The 19,081-nt window shown below is 48.7% G+C and overlaps 2 protein-coding genes across 5 annotated transcripts in view; both read left to right on the top strand.

Annotated features, from left to right (window-relative positions):
* PHB1 (prohibitin 1) overlaps nucleotides 1–19,081 on the top strand; it is a 264,555-nt gene that overhangs the window by 7,504 nt on the left and 237,970 nt on the right. The window lies entirely within an intron of this gene.
* Nucleotides 371–6,926, top strand: SLC35B1 (solute carrier family 35 member B1). 4 transcript variants are annotated; one of them, XM_060133534.1, is made up of 9 exons: nucleotides 371–465; nucleotides 1,549–1,652; nucleotides 2,262–2,367; nucleotides 2,660–2,690; nucleotides 3,282–3,439; nucleotides 4,785–4,911; nucleotides 5,651–5,757; nucleotides 5,925–6,078; nucleotides 6,768–6,926. In XM_060133534.1, exons 2-9 carry the CDS (start codon nucleotides 1,621–1,623, stop codon nucleotides 6,818–6,820), a joined length of 768 nt encoding a protein of 255 aa, XP_059989517.1. In that variant the 5' UTR covers nucleotides 371–465; nucleotides 1,549–1,620; the 3' UTR covers nucleotides 6,821–6,926. The 4 variants fall into 4 exon arrangements, with proteins under 4 accessions (XP_059989517.1, XP_059989516.1, XP_059989515.1 ...); XM_060133532.1 differs by lacking the exon at nucleotides 371–465 and adding an exon at nucleotides 504–864 and having other exon boundaries at nucleotides 2,237–2,367; XM_060133535.1 differs by lacking the exon at nucleotides 371–465 and adding an exon at nucleotides 725–864.

A 19,081-nucleotide genomic window follows, 5' to 3' on the forward strand; every position in this document is an offset into this window, starting at 1 on the left:
AGACTAGGAAAACTGTAGCTCGGAATTTAGGTGACATGCGTAGGTTACCCTGCCTTTAAGTGACAGAGCTGAAACAAAAGCTCTGCCGCCCTTGGGAGCCTAGTGATGTGCCCCCTAGGAGGAGGACGGCTCCCCAAAAGCCAGGCCTTGAGCAACGCTCTTCTTGTAGAGGGGTTAGAGTCAGGGACGCTGGGCAGCAGCTAGAGGGCGCTAAGGCTGCATTGCGATTTCCGGGCGTTAGGACCCAGCAGAAGCCTGACAGCCGACCGGGAAAAAGACTCTTGGATTTGCCGGGCCGGCGCACTCCTCCTTCCCGCCCACCTGTCTGCCTTTGCACAGCGCAGCCAATTGGTCACCTCCACATCCTTATACGTCATCATTCCACGTCCACCTATCTCCTAGGACATCCCGTCGAGCTCCGGGTCTCAGTTGTCCTCGGAGTTGCCTGGTCGGAAAGTCTCGAGGGTAAGGCGTCACCTTACCCTCGAGGGGGACAGCGGGCTCCCCTGGCCACCAGGGACGAGATCAAGGCCCCAGGATGGGTGTCCTTTCCTTGGAAGCGGGTTCAGGGTTCTGAAGAGTTTCCCCTCGGCGGTCCTGAGCTGGCAGTTCTGGCGGTGGCTGCTGAGGCCCTGCCCAACGGCGGTCACATGCAGCTCCTATGAGGCCCCTGTCGCCGGTCGGCGATGTCCGGCTGGACTTGTCGCCGCCGCCGCTGCCGGCTGTGAGCGGGTCTCCGGTCGGGTCGTCCGGGCGTCTCATGGCCGCTAGCAGCTCCCTGGTGCCCGACCGGCTGCGCCTGCCGCTCTGCTTCCTCGGCGTCTTTGTCTGCTATTTCTACTATGGGATCCTGCAGGAAAAGATGTGAGCGGATCCCCCGGGTCGGAACGCAGACCTCCGCCCCCCTAACCAGTCCGCCTTGTCTCCCCAGCCTGTGGTCAGGTTCACGGTCCTCCCGCCCCTGGCCCCACTGTTCCCTTTTGCACCCCCACGCCGCCCCGCCCTCCCGGCATCCTGACCGCCTTTGCCGCTGAAACCTCCCTAGGTTTCCAAAACGCGAAAGTTGGTCTCTGGATTCTCGGGAGCTGGTTATTTTTCTTCCCTTGGTTGCTCTTTTTTCCTGTTGGTTCTAAGGAGCTAGGTTTCACAGGCTTAGGTTTCCATGACCTGTGCCGGCCCCTTTTGGGAACTCCCAGATGCTTGCAGGTAGCGGATTCCTTTGCCCTCGGCCCTGCTGCTATAGCCCAAATCCCTTGTTCTGCCCGGGATACCTCGTTTCACCAACTAATTTTTCACGTTTCCTCTTGCTCCATCCTGTACGGATATTTTTTCCTTCGGCTACGGGATCAGCAGCCTGGAATGTCTAGTTTTTAGATGCCATAAAATCAGCTTCTGATGTCAATGAGCCCGGTGATCCTTACCAAACTCTCCCTACGTCTAGAGAGGCTAGAAAATTTCAAAGTGTTCAGTGGCTCTGGATTAGTAGGTAGATGGCACTGAGGGAAGTATACTAATTCCTCCCCTCTTTCTCATGCATTTCATTCTTAGAACAAGAGGAAAGTATGGGGAGGGAGCCAAGCAGGAGACGTTCACTTTTGCCTTAACTTTGGTCTTCATCCAATGCGTGATCAATGCCGTGTTTGCCAAGATCTGTGAGTACTTAGATAGTAATCTGTCGTGTGTCCCCTCCCCTTTGTATCCTAGGCGTTAGGTCTAAGTCTCAGCACCCTCAGCCCCTTTAGTGCTTGCAACAGCCTCTCTGTTCGATTGAGAAAACTAGTGGCTTTGGAAAAGGGTGAAACCCCATTTCCTTAGATTAAATCAACTTGTCAGTCAGAAATGTGCAGGGAATGGGTCTTCTGTGTTACAGATCCCCATGAGAATACTTAAAGCTTTTTCCTTTGTCCTTTTGATTTTCCTTTATGTGTCAGCTTCAAGCATGTTTTGAGCATTCTCTCTTTGTTCCCTGGGGGCTAGCAGCAGGGATAACTAGTCCCTTGAACTGAATGGACACCCTACCCCCACCCCTGCCCTCCATGAGGTCTTGTGTTAGGGTTAGGTGGGATTGGAGAGTTGGAGAATCTTCAGAGATTTCCCAGTCTAAGAGGACAGAAATAGTTTGTGCTTCTCATCTTATTTGACAGGCAAATTCCTTTCATGTGGCTTCGACTTTTGCTCAGTGGTCCATCCTAGGCCCACCAGCTTTCTCTTGTATGTTTCTTTTGTCTTCTCCCAGTGATCCAGTTTTTTGACACTGCCAGGGTGGATCGTACTCGGAGCTGGCTCTATGCTGCCTGTTCTGTCTCCTATCTGGGTGCCATGGTCTCCAGCAACTCAGCACTACAGTTTGTCAACTACCCAACTCAGGTGAAACCTTAGGGTGGAATGAGGGTTGGCTCAGAAGTTGCTTGAAAAGGATGAAAGATGCTTCCCTCTGGCCTGTGACTTAAATAAAAAGAGAGTGTGTTTGGGAAGTTAAGAGTGTGAAGAACCATAGATCTGAGGTTTAGTGGTGGTGGGCTGGCTGTGGTAGGGCTGCTTTCCGAGGCTGCAGTCTCTGGTGCAGGCCTCACACTTAACTCATCTTATCGTAGCACCTAGTACAGTACCTGGCACATCAAAGACGCTCAGAAATTATTTTTGCTGAATTTAATTTCAGGTCCTTGGTAAATCGTGCAAGCCCATCCCAGGTAAGCAGAAGAAGATGGTCGCCATCTTCCTTCCTCACTCTTCCTGCAGTGAGCTTGATCCTCCTCTGCTAGAGCTCTATGCCTCTGGGCTTTGTCATCTCACCATAGCTATCTCTCGGGTTCCCTCCATCCCTTCCCCCTGCCCATCCTTTATCACTTCCTGTGGTGTTGGGTGTTCATTAGCTGGTAGTCCTCACTGAGAGCCAGAGGCTGACCTAACCTGCTTCACATAGTCAATCATTTTGGTGTCCCATGTGTTCACGTTGTCATTAGACACCCTAAATCCCATTTGATCATCAGTTTCCTTTTCCTCAACCTGTCACTCTTCCCTACTGCCCCTCCCCTGCCCTGTTCCTTCCTGGAACTTTCACCTTTGTTCTCTACCTCTTCCCTTCCTTATACTCTTTGCTCAACCTTGTTGCTCAGTTGTCTCTGTCTAGGTGCCAGTGTTGCACCCTCCTTTTGTCCTCTGTCGGCTTTCCTTCTCAGACATTCTTTTTTTCCCGTGAGTCTTTGGCTCCTAGGAGGAGAGTGTTGGGCTCATCAATGCCTATGGGTGCCTGAATTTTCCACTCTGTTTCTTCCCTGTAGTCATGCTCCTTGGAGTGACCCTTTTGAAGAAGAAGTATCCAATGGCCAAGTACCTGTGTGTGTTGCTAATTGTGGCTGGAGTGGCCCTTTTCATGTACAAACCCAAGAAAGTAGTCGGGATAGAAGAACACACAGTTGGCTATGGAGAGCTGCTCCTGGTATGCAATTCTGTTGGGAAAGGAAGCCTTTTCCAGTAATCTTAACAGAGGAGTATCCCCACCTGTGCAGGCAGACGGCCAGTTATATGTTTTGAGGGAGGTTGTGATGTTTCTTGCCCCACATTTCTGGTCTTTGTCTCTGGCTGCAAAGCCCTTGGCTCTGCTAAGGCCATAGTGGGGAGCCTAAAATATTTCACTATGGGTCAGCTCTCCTTCTGGGGAAGGGATGACTCTGAGGCCTGTGTCTAAATGCTGGTGTGAGGTTCCAGAGACCTGAGAGCAAAGAGGAAAGGAGTAGTGTGTCTCTCATTGTGGCTTTCCAAGGAACATGGAAGCCAGGGTTAAAAATAATACTATAGGGCTTCCCTGGTGGCGCAGTGGTTGAGAATCCGCCTGCCAATGCAGGAGACACGGGTTCGAGCCCTGGTCTGAGAAGATCCCACATACTGCGGAGCAACTAAGCCCGTGCACAAACTACCGAGGCTGCGCTCTAGAGTCCGTGAGCCACAGCAACTGAAGCCCGCGCGCCTAGAGCCCGTGCTCCACAACAAGAGAAACCACCGCAATGAGAAGCCCGCACGCTGCAACGAAGAGTAGTCCCTGCTCACCGCAACTAGAGAAAGCCCGTGCGCAGCAACGAAGACCCAGTGCAGCCATAAATTAATTAATTAATTAATTAATTAATTAAAAAAATACTATAGTAGCTATTACTTACTAGGTGTTAGGCACTTTTCCAAGTGTTCTACGTGTAAACTAGTTAATTTTTACAACAATAACCTCATAACTTAGATAGCATTATCTCCATTTTACAGGTGAAGAAACTGAGGCAAAGAAAAGTTGAATCACTTGCCCGTGGTCACATGGCTGTTAACTGGCAGAGTTAGTGGCTTACATTGCCCCGGATTCTAATCCAGGCAGTGCGACCACAGAATCCAGTCTCCGGAGCCCTATACTCCAAGCCAGGAGGCTAACATGCTGGGACTAGATTTCCTCTCTCCAGCTTTAGTGGAAGAATGAGTGTGGCTCACCATGAGCCATTCTAGGCCCCTGCACGCCAGACTTCACGGCATTGTGTTGGGAAGCGGTAGGCTTCCTACCCTGCTCCGATCACATTACATCCATGTGGCTCAGATCGCCTGTCGTTCTGAGTGCCTGAGGGGAGGAGGGAGCTCACGTGGTCTCTCCCATCCTCCACCTGTGGACAAATGGCAGCATTTTGTTCTGAGGACTCTGTCTTAAGGCAGCGGCTTTTCTGAGGGGTCTCAGAAAGGTGAGAGTTCTGTGTCCTGCGTTAGGGAGGGTCCCGGTGGCCTTCTCACTGCAGGCTGTACTCTTTCTTTCCCAGCTCTTGTCTCTCACCCTGGATGGGCTGACCGGCGTTTCCCAGGACCATATGCGGGCTCACTACCAAACAGGCTCCAACCACATGATGCTGAACATCAACCTTTGGTCGACATTGCTGCTGGGAGCCGGTAAGGAGCAGTTCTGCTATTCTTTCTACGTATCAGCAGAGGGCAGACTGCCCTCATCCACATAATCTCTAGCTCTGGTGCCAGTTGCTAACTTCGCCCATCGGTTCCCAGAGGCCTTTATGTCCAGGCCCCTGGGAAGCCTTGGAGAAACCTTCACCAGTTGGCTCTGCTTGCTACTTGTTACTGGTACAATCGGGGTAGGCCTGTGCCGGGTATCGTGGGAGGACACACAGTAGCAAAATGCTGGGGTGCCCTGGGAACTCGCCCTCTTCTGAGGGAGATGAGACACTGGTATGTGGTGAATACTGAATATTGTTCAAACATGGATGTATTTGCTTTTAAATCAGTGCTTCCTAACTTTTTTCAAATCTGGGCGCACACAGGGAGTATTTTTCATACAACACACTAGGGTTAACAGAGGAGGCTTCTGATGGCTGGAATCGAGCAGTGCTTGGGGCTGCCTTGAGCTCGGGATGTGTGGATCAGTATCTTCACAGCATCTGAGGTTTGCTGCGTTCAATCACTGTGGCAGAAGTAACTCATTAACTTCCAAGTATTTCCCAGAAGAGTCTTTAGTTAGTTTCTCTTATCAGAAAAATAGGAGATGCCTGATGGGGCAATACAAACTCACTCCATATGTTTTTCCATGCCCTCCTTCAGAGTGCTTTAGCAGGCCTCTGCAGGGGTGTGAATATGGGCACACAAGATGCACCGTTCATCTTTTGACGTTTCTTCCTAGGAATCCTGTTCACTGGGGAGCTCTGGGAGTTCTTGAGCTTTGCCGAAAGATACCCTGCCATCATCTATAACATCCTGCTCTTTGGCCTGACTAGTGCCCTGGGCCAGGTGAGTGCCTTGATGGAGGATGGCTTGGCTTCCCCAAAAGAGACTGGCCTGGCTGCGAGAAGAGGGGTGGCAAGATTAGCCGTGATGTCCTGTTACAGACTTTAGACCTCTTGGCAGATAGAGAGCCAAGAGCCAGCCTGACCTAGTCTTTCCCTGTCTTTCTCTAGAGCTTCATCTTCATGACAGTGGTGTATTTTGGTCCCCTGACCTGCTCCATCATCACCACAACTCGAAAGTTCTTCACCATTTTGGCCTCTGTGATCCTCTTCGCCAACCCCATCAGCCCCATGCAGTGGGTGGGCACTGTGCTTGTGTTCTTGGGTAAGTTCCGTCCAGAGCAGGCAGCTCTGGACCACACAAAGGGACAGTGACAGAGCGTTATTCTTTTTCCTTAATATTTACTTGTATATTTGTGAAATGTATTAGGTTACTTTAGAGAAAATTTTTTAAAAGAGAAAAGGAAGCATTACCTCTACTCTAGCTTTCCTAAGGAACATTTCATTTGAGTGATTTCTTTCCAGTGATTCTGCTTTCCCCAGATACTGAGCAGGGTAAAATTATTATACTTATTCCCTACTCATTTATGCTGCTGTGGGTAAGCTGAGAGACCTAGCTTAGAAGTTTGATTCTTAAATTTCTTTCAGTCTTGCTGTATTATTATTATTTTTTTGGCCGCACCACACGCAGCATGCGGGATCTTAGTTCCCCAAGCCGGGATCGAACCTGTGCCCCCTGCGGTGGAAGCGTGGAGTCTTAACCTCTGGACTGCCAGGGAAGTCCCTGCTGTATTTCAAATATACATGTAATTACCAGTATCTTGGTGATTTTTTTTCATTTGATACCAATCTCTTTTCTCTGAGGAGCTTTTATAAAACCAAAGTTTGAAAACTAGTTTTACTTAAAGCTCCAATTTTGGAGAACCAAGGCTCACCCCCACCCCCCCACCCCCAAATCATTTGTAGGCTTCATTTCTCCCCATAGAGTTAAGCCCGTGTTCTCTCTCTCTATAGGTCTTGGTCTCGATGCCAAGTTTGGGAAAGGAGCCAAGAAGACATCCCACTAAGAAGAGAGAGACTACCTCCACTCCAAGAATATTTTAAGTTATTTTCTCGAACAGTGACATCTTTTGGGAAAATGGACACAATAGAGATAAAAAGGACTAGGTCTCAGTCTGGCTATTTTGTTATTTTTTTTTTAAGGAAGCAAAATCACGTACTCTAAAAACAGCATTTGGATTTTAACAAGACAGAGAGGCTGTTTCTGTTTTTGATGGCCAGGAGCACAGCCTCGCACAAGTAAAGAAAGAAAGAGAGGGGGAAGAGGCAGAGCTTGGTGCTCATGGCCCAGGCTGCTCCCTCGTGGGTGTGGTTAACCTGGCTGGGTGGCCAGTTCCCCCAAGAGCTGCTGTGCTTGTGGCTTCTGTTCCCACAGGCCAATGTCTAAATATCAGGACAGGTAACTGTCAGAGCCAGAGGATGTAAAAATCGCTTTCTCTCTTAAAGCTCTGGTGGGCAAATATTTCTTAAAAAACGACAGATATATTCTCCCCTTGAGAAACTTCTCTCAAGGTTGAGCTAAAATGAGCCCAGAGCCTCAGAGTCTGCTGTGCGTTCACATTTCCCCAGTGCGTCCCCTTCAGCCAAAGCTCAACCAAGTCCAGAGCGGAGACCCAGTGTGTATGTCATGAACAGCTTTGGAAGGTCTGATTCCCTTTCTCCACCTCCGCGTCTGTTCTTGGTCCTCTCGGTCCCCTCCTGGGAAGGCTGGATTAATCCTTCCTATTCCCCTGCCCCCTTCAGCTGCTAAAACATTGCAGTCTTCCGCCATCCTGGCTGTGCCCTGGTGTCCCCATGCCAGCTCCTGCCTGTTGAAAGGGATGCTGGTGGAAGGCACGGTGGCTGAGTCCTGGCATAGAGCCGCCGTTGTCGAATTTTCTGTGTGGCAGTGGGAGGGGAAGGCGGAGCATGGAGCAGAGCCACCTGCCCAGTGCTGCCTTCAGAGTTGGAAGTCGAAATCCTCCGTGGACCAAACTTTACACATGAAAGTGCATTTCCACCAGCTGCAACTTTCGCTCCATCTGTTCAGCAGCCCCAGCCCCTTGGCTCTCCAGATGGGAGCCCAGCCTCCTTCCTGCGCGGCTGCCTTCCCACCCCCCGCCCAGCCTTTCAAGACCTGCCTCACTTGCACTCGTCTCACTCTCTAGGGGCCCGAGTTCACTGCAGCTCTGCCCCCAAAGGCCCCCTCTCATCTTGAACTCCTCCTTGAGAGAAGAGGTTTTAAATACAACTGGCTGAACTTCCTTCTTTTCTCCACCCCTTTGTTTTCTCTGTTTCTCATCCTGAAAGACGCATGAATTAGCTCCTTCCCTACTGGACTGATAGTTCTTCCAAACTGTCTTCTGTGGATTGGTTAGGTGGTGAGACCACGTTACCAGGGCCAGGGGCCTATGAGCAGTCCTCACCTGGGCCTGTTGTTTTAACCAGAGACGTGTTCCCAGCTATCAGGCCAGTCCCCTCCACCTCTACCCCCTGCCATCCCCAACCAGGGGTCTCAGGCGTGCCTCATACCAGTCACCAAGAGCAAGAAGGATTTCCAACAGCTCAGCCTGGCTCTCACCTGATACTAGAGCAAGCCTGTCCTAGGTGAGCCGGGAGCCCAGGTCTGGTATATTCATTCAGTCCTGTGTCTATTCATCTAACCCTTCGGTGTGACATGTCCTGTGAACATGTTGTGAGTTCAAAGTTGAGTAGGACCAGTACTTACCCTCTAGGGTGTTCACAGTCTAATAGGGAGACGGGTAGAAAAGTCACTGCATCTCAGAAATGCAGAGCTAACAACGAAGGAAGGTGTCTGGGCAAGGCGAGGCTTGAGCTGGAGAGAGCACGTAAAGATGAAAGGAAGTGGAAAGGCAGCTTTGGCTCTACCGCCAAGTGCGAAATGGGGTTTTAAACTGCCTGCTTCTCCCTGTGCTCCTGCTTCAACTCAGTTCAAGTGAGAGCACAGGAGCAGGTGAGTGGCTCTACAGGGAGGCGTCATTTCAGCTCAATTGCAAGATATTTTAAAATGTTGTGTGAGCTGCCAGCTCGTTCGGGGTGGCGTACTCACCTACAGGATCACAGGAACTGAGAGTGCCAAGTCAGACTCGGCGTTGGTAACACTCTGCTAGGTTATAATGGTACCGATAAACGTGAAATACCAGGCAAGTTCAAACAGAAGTACTGTTGATCACTAACCCTGGGCAGCCTGATGTCTCAGGTTTCTAAGCATCAAAGGACTTTCATCTGCAGTTAATTCTCAGCTATGTGTATAAGGGAGGGCACCAGGACACCCATTTCCCCAAGCACTGTGTTTTTCTTTTGGGGTGTACTGTACTTAATGTCTATTTTGGTCAAACTATCTGGCTTACTTCCTTAGGTGTTTGTGCTCAGGTTCATGGTAGAGTGGTTTTTCCATTTCCTGTACACCTCTTAGCCTAGGGCAAGGGGAGCGATGCACAAATGTGATTTGGGGTAAAACCATAGGGAAGACTATTCTGCAATTAATCATTATAAGGAAGAAAAATTATATGTTGTTGTTCAAAGGACTTAAAGGCAGTAATTAAACATTCACTGTGTATAATCTCTAAAGTGAGTTCTTTAGGATTGGGTGATGTGTTTTCTCACAGCCCTGTAACACCCCTGTGAAGAGGACTGAGCAGGCATCTGCACCTTTTATAAATGGAAAAACAAGTTAGGGAAGGGAGCAACTTGCAGTAGGTCCCTGGGTGTGTCCCAGAGAGATTAACTAGAACTCAAGGTTCCCCGAGTTCTAGTTGCATCTTGGACCTATGCCCTTGGAGGGGGAGAAGCCAACCTCCTCAGGAGGCCCATTGCCTCTGCCGTCTGGTCCCACTTGTCGGTGGAACAGTTTGCACACTTTCTGAGTGGTGCTGGTCACTCTCCCCAGATATCCTGGCAGAGAAAGTGTCCTGGGTCTCTGCGGGATCATTCAGCCCTTCCCACTGAAAACACACCAGCTGTCTTTGGGAACAGCAATCTCATATTTATTGAGCTCCTTCTTTCCCAAAGCTCTTTTAGTTCATGGCATTTTATCCTTACAACACTCCTGGGGAGAGCTTAGGCCAAAAACAAGTCTCCCCATATACGGAATAGGGAGCCCAAAGTCCACCAAAGTGCATCGGCTGAAGGTCACACGACTCCGTGGCAGGGCAGGGCCCAGAGTGAGCCTCCACTTAGCACATGTCAGAGGTCAGCAAGCTAAGCCTGAGGCACTGGTTTCCGGCTGTTTGGATTTCCTGATCCAGTAGAATTTTCAAATAATTTGGGGGGCTGATATAAGTATGCTGGCTTTTTATATTTTCAAGTAAGGACTTAAAAAAAAATCTAATATCATTATGGCTTACAAAAGGACACTTTAAGTCCAAAAATTTTAAGAAAGGCTATCCACCTCGGAATAAAGAATCCTTCTTCCAAAGAAATGATAGTTGGAAATCATACCACTATATAGGTAATAAGAAAAATTGATTAACTGCAGAAAATGTTCAACATAAAATGTCATCCTATGGTAATACATTGTAGGCATATCACTATGATTGCTGGCTTGAAACACCTTGGTCAATTTGGGGCTTGTATTCCATGATTCAGTCTACTGAAGCTGAATGTCGCATAAGCATATGCTGACAAAGATGGAAGCAGCAGGCGATGAGGTTTTACATCATTTAGAACATTCTGAGAGAGTCTAAACCAACATCTGCCTGACCCTCTGCCTTCCCTCTGCAGGGTCAAGAGGAGAGCAGGCTCTAAGGGCTGCGGGAGGGAGACAAGACGCGGCACCTCCGCTCCAAGGTCTGCTCCCAGGATGTTCAGGCCGAGGCTTTTCGTCACCCAGCTCAGAGCACCCAGAATTTATCCTGGAAGAACTTCCACCTACTGCTGAAAGCTAATTTCTGACAGTCCTCAGACTGGGAACCAGGGTGCTCCACCTGCCATGGCAAGAAGGCTGGAAAGGAGAGCAAAGAGGGTCTTGGAACGGGGAGCGATTTCATCCCGTGCCTTCCACTCAGCTGAGGCGCAAGTCCACAAGGGCTGGCGGGTTTTCTGTCCAAATAGGCCCGACTCCTTGTTATTTCTGGGAGAGGTGGAAGAGGGAAGAGGTTCAAGGCATTCTCCAAGGTGGGGGGGGGGACAGGATATTTCTTCCTGCCCACTTCTGTGTTTTGTCATGGTGTGTGGGTGGCCAGAGCTAGCAGAAGCATCATGTTTTAGCTTAGGGGCTGACTAGACACCATTTCCTCCTACTCAGGACCCTGGAACTGCCACATTCAGACCATAGCCCTAGAGGGAACGTCACTCTTACACGAAGGCTGAGAACTCCCTGAAATTTTAATGTACAAATGTGTGTGTAACACAGGTGCTCACACATATGTCAAGCTAGTAGGTTAGTTTTGCTGTAAAAAGGGTCCACAGCTCTCTTTAGATTCTCTTAGGGGTCCACTGTAATCATGGGCTCATTTAATGAAAACTGATTTCCCAAATAGAGTGATTGTATAACTGGGCAACACTATAAAGTATGAGAAAGTATCATCTCCGGCTCTGTTTAGATGGAGGGGTGAGATTGAGTTTGCAGAGAAACCCAAGGAGGGTAACGCATCCGATTTCATTTCTAGTTTTCTCCTGGCCCCTCCAACACACTTTATCTAAGGTTGTCAGGTTTAGCAAATAAAAATACAAGATGCCCAGCTAAATTTGAGTTTCAGATAAACAGCACATACTTGTTGAGTATAAGTATGTCCCATGCAATATTTGAGACATATTTATACCAAACAATTGTGTCTTGTTTATCTGAAATTCAGATTTAGCTGGTGTTCTGTATTTATCTGGCAACAGTTTGTGGCATTAGTCATTGTCACCCGTTCTCATGGGCCCCTCTTCATCTAGGAAAGGAAGGCACTCTCAGATGCATCACCACTTGCAATTCCGTGCCCAGGGCTTCCAGATACTTTTGTTCAGGGCCAAAACATCTTGTCATTTCCCTCTTGGCCAGGGGGAGATGCAAGCCCAGACCAAGTCAGCAGGGGGCACCATTTTCTTAAAATAGATCCCCAGTGGCATTTCAAGGGCCTCAGAAAGGGGAATATTGAGTTGAAGTTTCTATTTGCTGCCTCCGTCTTCCCTCTGTAGCTTCCCATTTCTCCCCACCCCACCACCCTGCCAGAGTCATCCGTGTGAAACAAGACTCTGATCCTGTCACTTCACTCCTTAAATCACTTCCAAGATTCCGCGGTTACCTTCCTAATACACTCTAAAAAGCCCTTCCGGGTCCCACGGGAGTCTTTTCCCGGCTTCAACTCCTGCTGTTTCCACCCTACCTCATCCCACCCTCCTCATACTTCCGGCACCCCACCCCACCCCCATTCACCACCAACTATTTGCAGCTTCCCACTATACTATTCACTGTCACGCCTTTGCACCCACAGTTCCCTCTGCTTGGAATTCCCTTTTCCACCTGATGCTTCTAGCGGCTCCATTCATTCAACACATTTCACAAGTGTGCATTGAGATCATCCCTGTACCAGGCACTCTGCTGTGGGCTGGAGATACTTGGAGGAGGGAACCGACTGGAGCCTTTCCCTTATGCATCTGACGATGGGGGCAGGGGAGAAACAGTATACAAGTCATCAAATCAACAAAGTCCTTGGACTTAGTTCAAGGGATAACTGATCTGACTCCCTTGAGCAGAGCTGATGGTTCCCTCCTTTGGGTCTTCTGATGGCTTTTCATTCTAAGGGTCCCAAATTCTAACACGTGCACGATGGTGGTAGTGAACGTGGATGAACGAAACGAACCAGTTTAACTCAACAGGGAAGTGGGTGAGGTGGAGGGTGGGTATGTGACCTATGACACTGAGAGCACATCCCAGCTAAAGGGGACAGTGGTGTTTTACCTCCTCCAGATTACTGCCAGATGTGTTATTTCAAAAACAGATGGAAATATTGATTTTTATGTGAACTCTGACAATTTTTTAAATTCCTTGCCAGCTAAACTAAACGTGTCTACAAGTCAGATTTGGCCCATGGCCACCGGTTTGCCACCTCTCATATTGCAACACTGTATCACTGCCTTGTGTCTGATTAGTACTTACATATATTTTCTCCCCCAAGACTGTGTCCGTGTGTCTTTAGCCCCTAACAGTGACCGGCATAGGGTAGGTGCCAGTCAGACATCAATAAGTGTTTGTGGAAGGGTGGAAAGAAGGGAGGGAGAAGGAGGCAAACTGGGAACCACAGTTTGTTGATGGAAGTTCTTATTCCCACTGCTTTGGGCATGGGACGGATGGAACAAGAAAGCCTGAAACAATTTATTGCTGAGTGTGCACGTGTTCATGAGTGTGAGTTCCCACGTTAGCAGGTGTGACAGCTGGAGAATGTGTCTAAGAACCATCGGCTCCTTTCTCAGTGAGCTCCCAAGCCATCCCACCTCATTCTCGGCGGATGAGGGGGTGGAGAAGAATGCAGGGCTCACGGTGGACGCCTGGCTTCCTTCCAGGACCCGTAGTCGTTGGCACGGAGATGAGAAAGAGCTCATAGAGGCTTCTGGCACCAACTGATACATCCTCAGGGCAAGGTGTCTGGCAGCTGCTGCCACCCACTCACTGCCTACCCGCTAGAGTGCCCACTGCATAGCAAGCAGTTGTGGGGGTCAAAGGAAAATGCTCCCTCTTCTCACTTGTCCAAAGTGAGACCATCAAAATGACCCTTCACCCTGCATTGGGGGGATCAAAACTCCCAAGTTGAAGAGAAGGGTGGGGATGGCTTAGACTCCGCATCGCAGCCCCCAGAGACAGAGCGGGGGCTTGGCCCCTGGAGCAGTCTGCTGGTCCTGCTAACGGTATGCTGTCCTTTTTATCACGAGAGGGTTCTGCCTTGTGCCCACACAAGGGAGCATTCTTGCTGCCCCAATGAATAAGGACATATCTTCAGAAAATAGATATCTGAGGCTCAGAACATATATTTTGTCTGATTTACAGGAGAAGTAACCAGATCAATCAGGAATCAGACTTCCACCTTGGCCCTGAAATCTCTTGTGAGACCTGAGAAATGTGATTTTCCGAAGCAGAGAGGGTGGAGGGTGGAGGGGCAGCCTGAAGTACATTGGAGTCACTCTTTAAGCGGGATTATGGAAATTTCTGTCCCATGATTCCCTCTCTGGTGAGAGGTATCTTGAAAGCCAAAGATGCATCGTCCAGCCTCCAGTGTGCCTCTTGCTCGCTGCCGGCGCTTGGCCAGCCCGAAGTTTTGAAGCAAGACTTTCCAGGAAGCAATCTCTCCCACAGGCAGTGCTGACTCAGCCCAGACTCCAAGCTTTCAGGCTGGTCCCTGGCCCAGAGTAGCCAGCAGGGGCAGAGACGCACAGGGGGCTGTGATCCTGGGCTGTGTGGGTGCTGCTGGGAAGGGGAGATCGGGGTGCAAGACAGTGGGGCATGGATCCTGAATTGTTTAGGCTTTTGCTAAGGGAAAGGGGAGGAGACTCAAATAGTGGCTCGAGTCCTCCGAGTTCCAGCATCCTTTGTCAAAAACTATCTTTCCTAAATTTCCAGAGGCAGGGATCGTGGCCAATTTAGTACCTTGAATCTGGGAGTGAGAACATTCCTTGTCTCATTTCGAGTCTGCCGTGGGGCTGTGTGACTGACCATCTCTCTGGGGCCTCCACCTGACTCTCCAACATCCCCTTTCCCCAAAGGACCCCACTTGGATTAAAGGGAAATGTGTGCCCCCTCCCTCCTCTCCACTTTACAAATTACCTATGGTTCCTCCCATCTCTGCTGCTCCCTGTTTCCCTCCTGCAGCCTTCCTCCTTCAGTCCTTCATGCCATTTTCCTCTCTCCATACTCCTCCCTTCTCTCTCTCTCTCAATCTCCCCCAGTTCTGACAGCGAATCCTTTCCCTGGCACAGGCCCTCGACTTGCTTGCCAGCTCTGCTGGGTTACTCTTCTCATTTCTGTAGCTTCTGTCCAATTATCTCTCTGGCCAAGCTCATCGGGAGCCCTCTCCTCTGGCCACGCGCCTCCTTCCTTCCTGCTGCTAGCAATGCTATCACCCACGATTCATTCCCATTTGGGAATGGGGGTAGAAAGCTGGTTTGAATAAACTGGGAGGTGCCTGGCAATCTATTCTGTGTTCTTCTCTGAAGGCCCCAGCAGAGTTAAGCAAAGCTTAAGGAAGAGGACACCATTTCCTAGACCACTAAGGGCTGCAGGATCTAGTTCTAACGAATGGGGGACCAAAAGCTTTTTAGAGTCAGCCGGTCCTGAAAAACAAGGGCCCAGTGACCGGGAGGACTGGAAGTCTTGCCACGGAAAACAAAGCTGTGACTCAAAGGCATCACGTAGATGCTTTCTTGCTCATCCACGTTCCTGAGTTTAATGTCGTTGGCTTGGGAATTAACTTTGAGACTTTTCCAACACAGATAAAAATAGAGCTCATAAATGCCATCACTGGTACTTTCCGATAAGGTGGCCTTTTAAGGGAAGACTGGGCTCCCAGTGGATGCAGTGAGTCAAGGAGCCTCTCAAGCAGATTGTTCAGGGTTCTCACAGGCTGCCGACCAGCCTGTGACCAAACAGAGGATGCAGGAAGAGGAAGCTCCTGGAGGCTTCTGTGCCTGAAACGACAGGATCCAAGTTCCTGAAAGGATGTTTCTTTCACTAGTTAATTCATTTATTCATCACACAAGCATTTATCTGAATACCTATTACATGCTAGGAATGCATCCCTGTGCTGAAAACATAATAGAGAGAGAAAAAAAAGGGAAATCCCTACCCGCAAAGAGCTTGCCATCTAGTGAGGGACAGAGAGGGAATCAGGCAACCACGATACAGGGGTTGCAGTGAGAGGAGAAATATGGGAAGACCTAGCTCAGGGCTAGGGGACATGCACAGCTTCCTGGAGGAACAGACGGATGAATTGAAGCTGGAGAATCAGCAGAGAATTAACCAGGGGAAGGTGAGGGTAGGGGCAGGGAAATCTGTGGAGAAGACTGTTCTGGGAAGAGAGAACAGTATGTGCAAAAAGAGAGAACTTGGTTTACTCAGGGAATTGAAAGTAGTTCTCTGTGTGACAGGAAACCTTACTGCTAGGTGCGGTGGGAAGCATCAGAGACCACCTGGAGACTAAGGCATAGGTCACTGGTAAAGAGCCTTTCACCTCTATTAAGGAGTATGGTTTTTATATCGAGGGCAGTGAAGGGTGGAATACAAATAAGTGACTCAATCAGATTGACTTTTTAGACATCTCACTCGGGCTGCAGAGCAGTCATGAACTGGAAGGGTGAAGACCAGAGGTTGGGAGCCCAGGGAGGAGGCTGCTGCAATCCCAGAAAGGACTGGGGAGGTGTCAGTGGAGACAGAAGGAAGTAGGCAGAACTGGGAGATAACTAAAGCATGGAACTGTCAGAACTTGGTGTTGAATTAGAAGTGGGATTGAGGAGTCAAGGACACTTTCCCGTTCCCAGGCTTGAGCTATTGGTGAGGCAAGAGAGCACCGGAGGAGAATCAGGTTTTACCTCTGCTGAATCTCAGGTGCCTATGGACCATCCAACTGAAGATATCAGGTTGATAGTTGGATATGTAAGTGGAGCTCAAGAGAAAGACCTGGCTCGAGATAGATTTGGAATATTCTTTAGCAGATGGATGGCAGTGGAGCAGTGAGAATAAAGGAGCCATCTCAAGGCAAGAGAGGACAGTGTGAAGAGGAGAGGAACTGCACACAATCCGAGGAAAGCTGATATTCAAAGGAAGAGCCTGTCAAGGAGACTGAGAAGGAGTAGCCAGAGAGGTAGAAGGAAAAACCAGGAGTAATGGTCGTCTGCTGTTGGCCCCCTGCATTCATTTCCTCCTCTGCCAAGAGGGCCCTGAATTTCCTTTGGGGAATTCACTCCTCCCCTGTTCTCAGTCCTGCGGTTTGGTTCATAGGGGAGACACGCTGGCTGGCTATTCCTAACCCTCCTGACCCACTCCCCGCAGCCCTCCCACTTACTCTGTGTACTCCAGCCACACTAATTTTCCTTGAGTTTCTCAAAAACTCCATGTTCTCTCTGGCCTTAGGATCTTTATCCGCCTGGCCTGCTTTCCTTCCTCGTTCCCCTTCTCCACGCTCTTTGCCTACTAACCTTCCTTTCATGCTTCCAACCTTCTTTGACATTCCAGACAAGTCTAGGGTTTTCTGTGGTACATTCATTCATTCAGTATGTACTAAGCACCTTCTGTCCACGTGTCAGCACCGTGCTGAATGCTGGGACATTATGGAGAGCAAAAGAAACAAACAGGCTGGAGCCAACAATTGATTAGGAGAGATTGATAATAAACAGGTAAATACACAAGACAATTACAAATTATTGTTAGTGTTGTAAAGGAAGTAAACAGAGTACCAAGATACCAAGAAGGTCCTTATTTTAGATAAGGCAAGTGGTCAGAGAAGGTTCTCTGGGGCTGTAAAAATTAAACTGAGACCTGAAAGAAGAGGCAGAACCAGCCGATGTGAAGAGTTTAGGGGAAAATTGTTCAAGGTAGGGGGAATAGTAACCACAAATGCTCATGGAGGAAAGAGGCTGATGGGCTCTAGGAATTGATAGATGGCCAGAAGAAGATGAAATGAAGATGGGGAAGAAAAGAGCAACGGGGGACATAGTTGAACGTGAGACTCTTAAAAGCAGTGGTACAAAGTTTGGGTTTTATTCTTGGTACAATGGGAAGCTATTCAAAGTTTTTAAGCAGGGGTGAAGCATGATCTGACTTAAGTTTTAATTAGATTGCCCAGGTTGCTGAGTGAAGAATAGATTGAGGGACAGCAAAGAATTAGGAAGACCAGTTAGGACCCTCTCGCTGTGGTTCAGGCCAAGGAGGATGTTGGCTAGAACTTGAATGGGACTGGGGAGATGGAGAGAAGTGGATGGATTCAAGGGATACTTTGAAACTAGAATTTATGGGAATTCCTGATGGATTAGAGGTAAGGTATTAGGGGAGAAGAGGACTCAAGGATGGTGCCCAATTTCTGGCCTGAATGAGTGGATAGAGAACCAGACTGGCTTGGCTTGGACTGCCCAAGCCCCCTTTGCTGCTCCCCCTTCCTTGGAACCCCTGAGGCAAATCTTCAGAAGCCCAGAGCTTGAGAGGCAAACATTGTTCAAAAACCACTGGGCTGGAGAATCAGTTTGGTCCCTTCCGGTTTTGAAATTTTAAAATTCTAAACTGAAAACTTTGTGAATAGGGACACTATTTCTATTTCTTTTGATTTCTCCTGTAGTTACCTCCGTAGAGCTCTGTACCTGGGGAGCATTCAGTAAGTGCTACTTGACTGTTCATTTGGGCACAGACCTTCCATGATAGAATTTTGGATTAAATTCCCTTTTAAAAATAAGTTTCTAATGTAGAATAAACTTTCAGTTGAAATCAATTCGCCTTGATAAAGTAGAGCCATGGCAAGGATAATCTAAAATTGTAAAATCCGTAGTAATTTCTATTTGAGTGGAGGCAGAGAAAAAAAAATGTTTTTCCTAAACAACTTATCTACATTTAGGTAAATGTTATTTTAGGGCAAATATCAAGAGGTAGTGGATCAAGCCCATTCAGAATAGGGCCAAGAAACCACTGAACATAATTCATAACAGTGAATGTAATCCATTTTTTGGTAATATATTCTCTCTTGAAAGCAAATATTGACCCTCTAAAACTTAGTTTGAAACAGTGACTTTAGGTAATTCTTAGAACCATTTTAAAGATGAACAAGATGGAGATGGAGCTGCATGGCCAGTCCAGGACAAAAATCAAAGACAGGGTGGACTCAGACTTGCCATTTCCTCTCTTCTCTTTCCTACTGCTTCTCGTCGGCTTGATTCTCCACTCTTCAGACATGATCTTTCCCAACCATCTGAAAAACTCAGAACTTCAATATCTATAAGCACATGGATCAAATCGTCAGATAAGCACGCTATTCCAAGCCTTTTATAAAAGAGGGAAGTAAAGTAACAGAATGTCTTTTATATGCCAAGCACTTTTGAACAAACATGTCATATGACGCTGCTTACTACCCTATGATGAATGCCCTGTTTCAAGGATGAGGTGGGAGGGTTGGTGGTCCAGCATCTGACCCCCTTCCTGTTTGGGATGAGTACCCTGCTGCGGACAGCGTCAGTGAGAAGGAGTGCTGAACGTTACACCGTGGACACCGTGGCAAGCGAGACCTTTCTTCGTTTCCCTCCTCACCACCCCTCCCCCCTCCCCCATGGTGGTCAGGGCCCAGGATGTGGTCTAGGATTAGTCAACAGGGTGC

The sequence above is a fragment of the Lagenorhynchus albirostris genome, chromosome 20 (genome assembly GCF_949774975.1).
Source record: "Lagenorhynchus albirostris chromosome 20, mLagAlb1.1, whole genome shotgun sequence".
Taxonomy (NCBI): domain Eukaryota; kingdom Metazoa; phylum Chordata; class Mammalia; order Artiodactyla; family Delphinidae; genus Lagenorhynchus; species Lagenorhynchus albirostris.

Bases quoted from the DNA above. Each gene is read 5' to 3' on its own strand.
- SLC35B1 (XM_060133532.1), top strand. From the start codon at position 662: ATGAGGCCCCTGTCGCCGGTCGGCGATGTCCGGCTGGACTTGTCGCCG. The intron at 4,912-5,650 runs GTAAGGAGCAGT...GTTTCTTCCTAG, and splicing joins GACATTGCTGCTGGGAGCCG to GAATCCTGTTCACTGGGGAG. The intron at 5,758-5,924 runs GTGAGTGCCTTG...GTCTTTCTCTAG, and splicing joins TGACTAGTGCCCTGGGCCAG to AGCTTCATCTTCATGACAGT.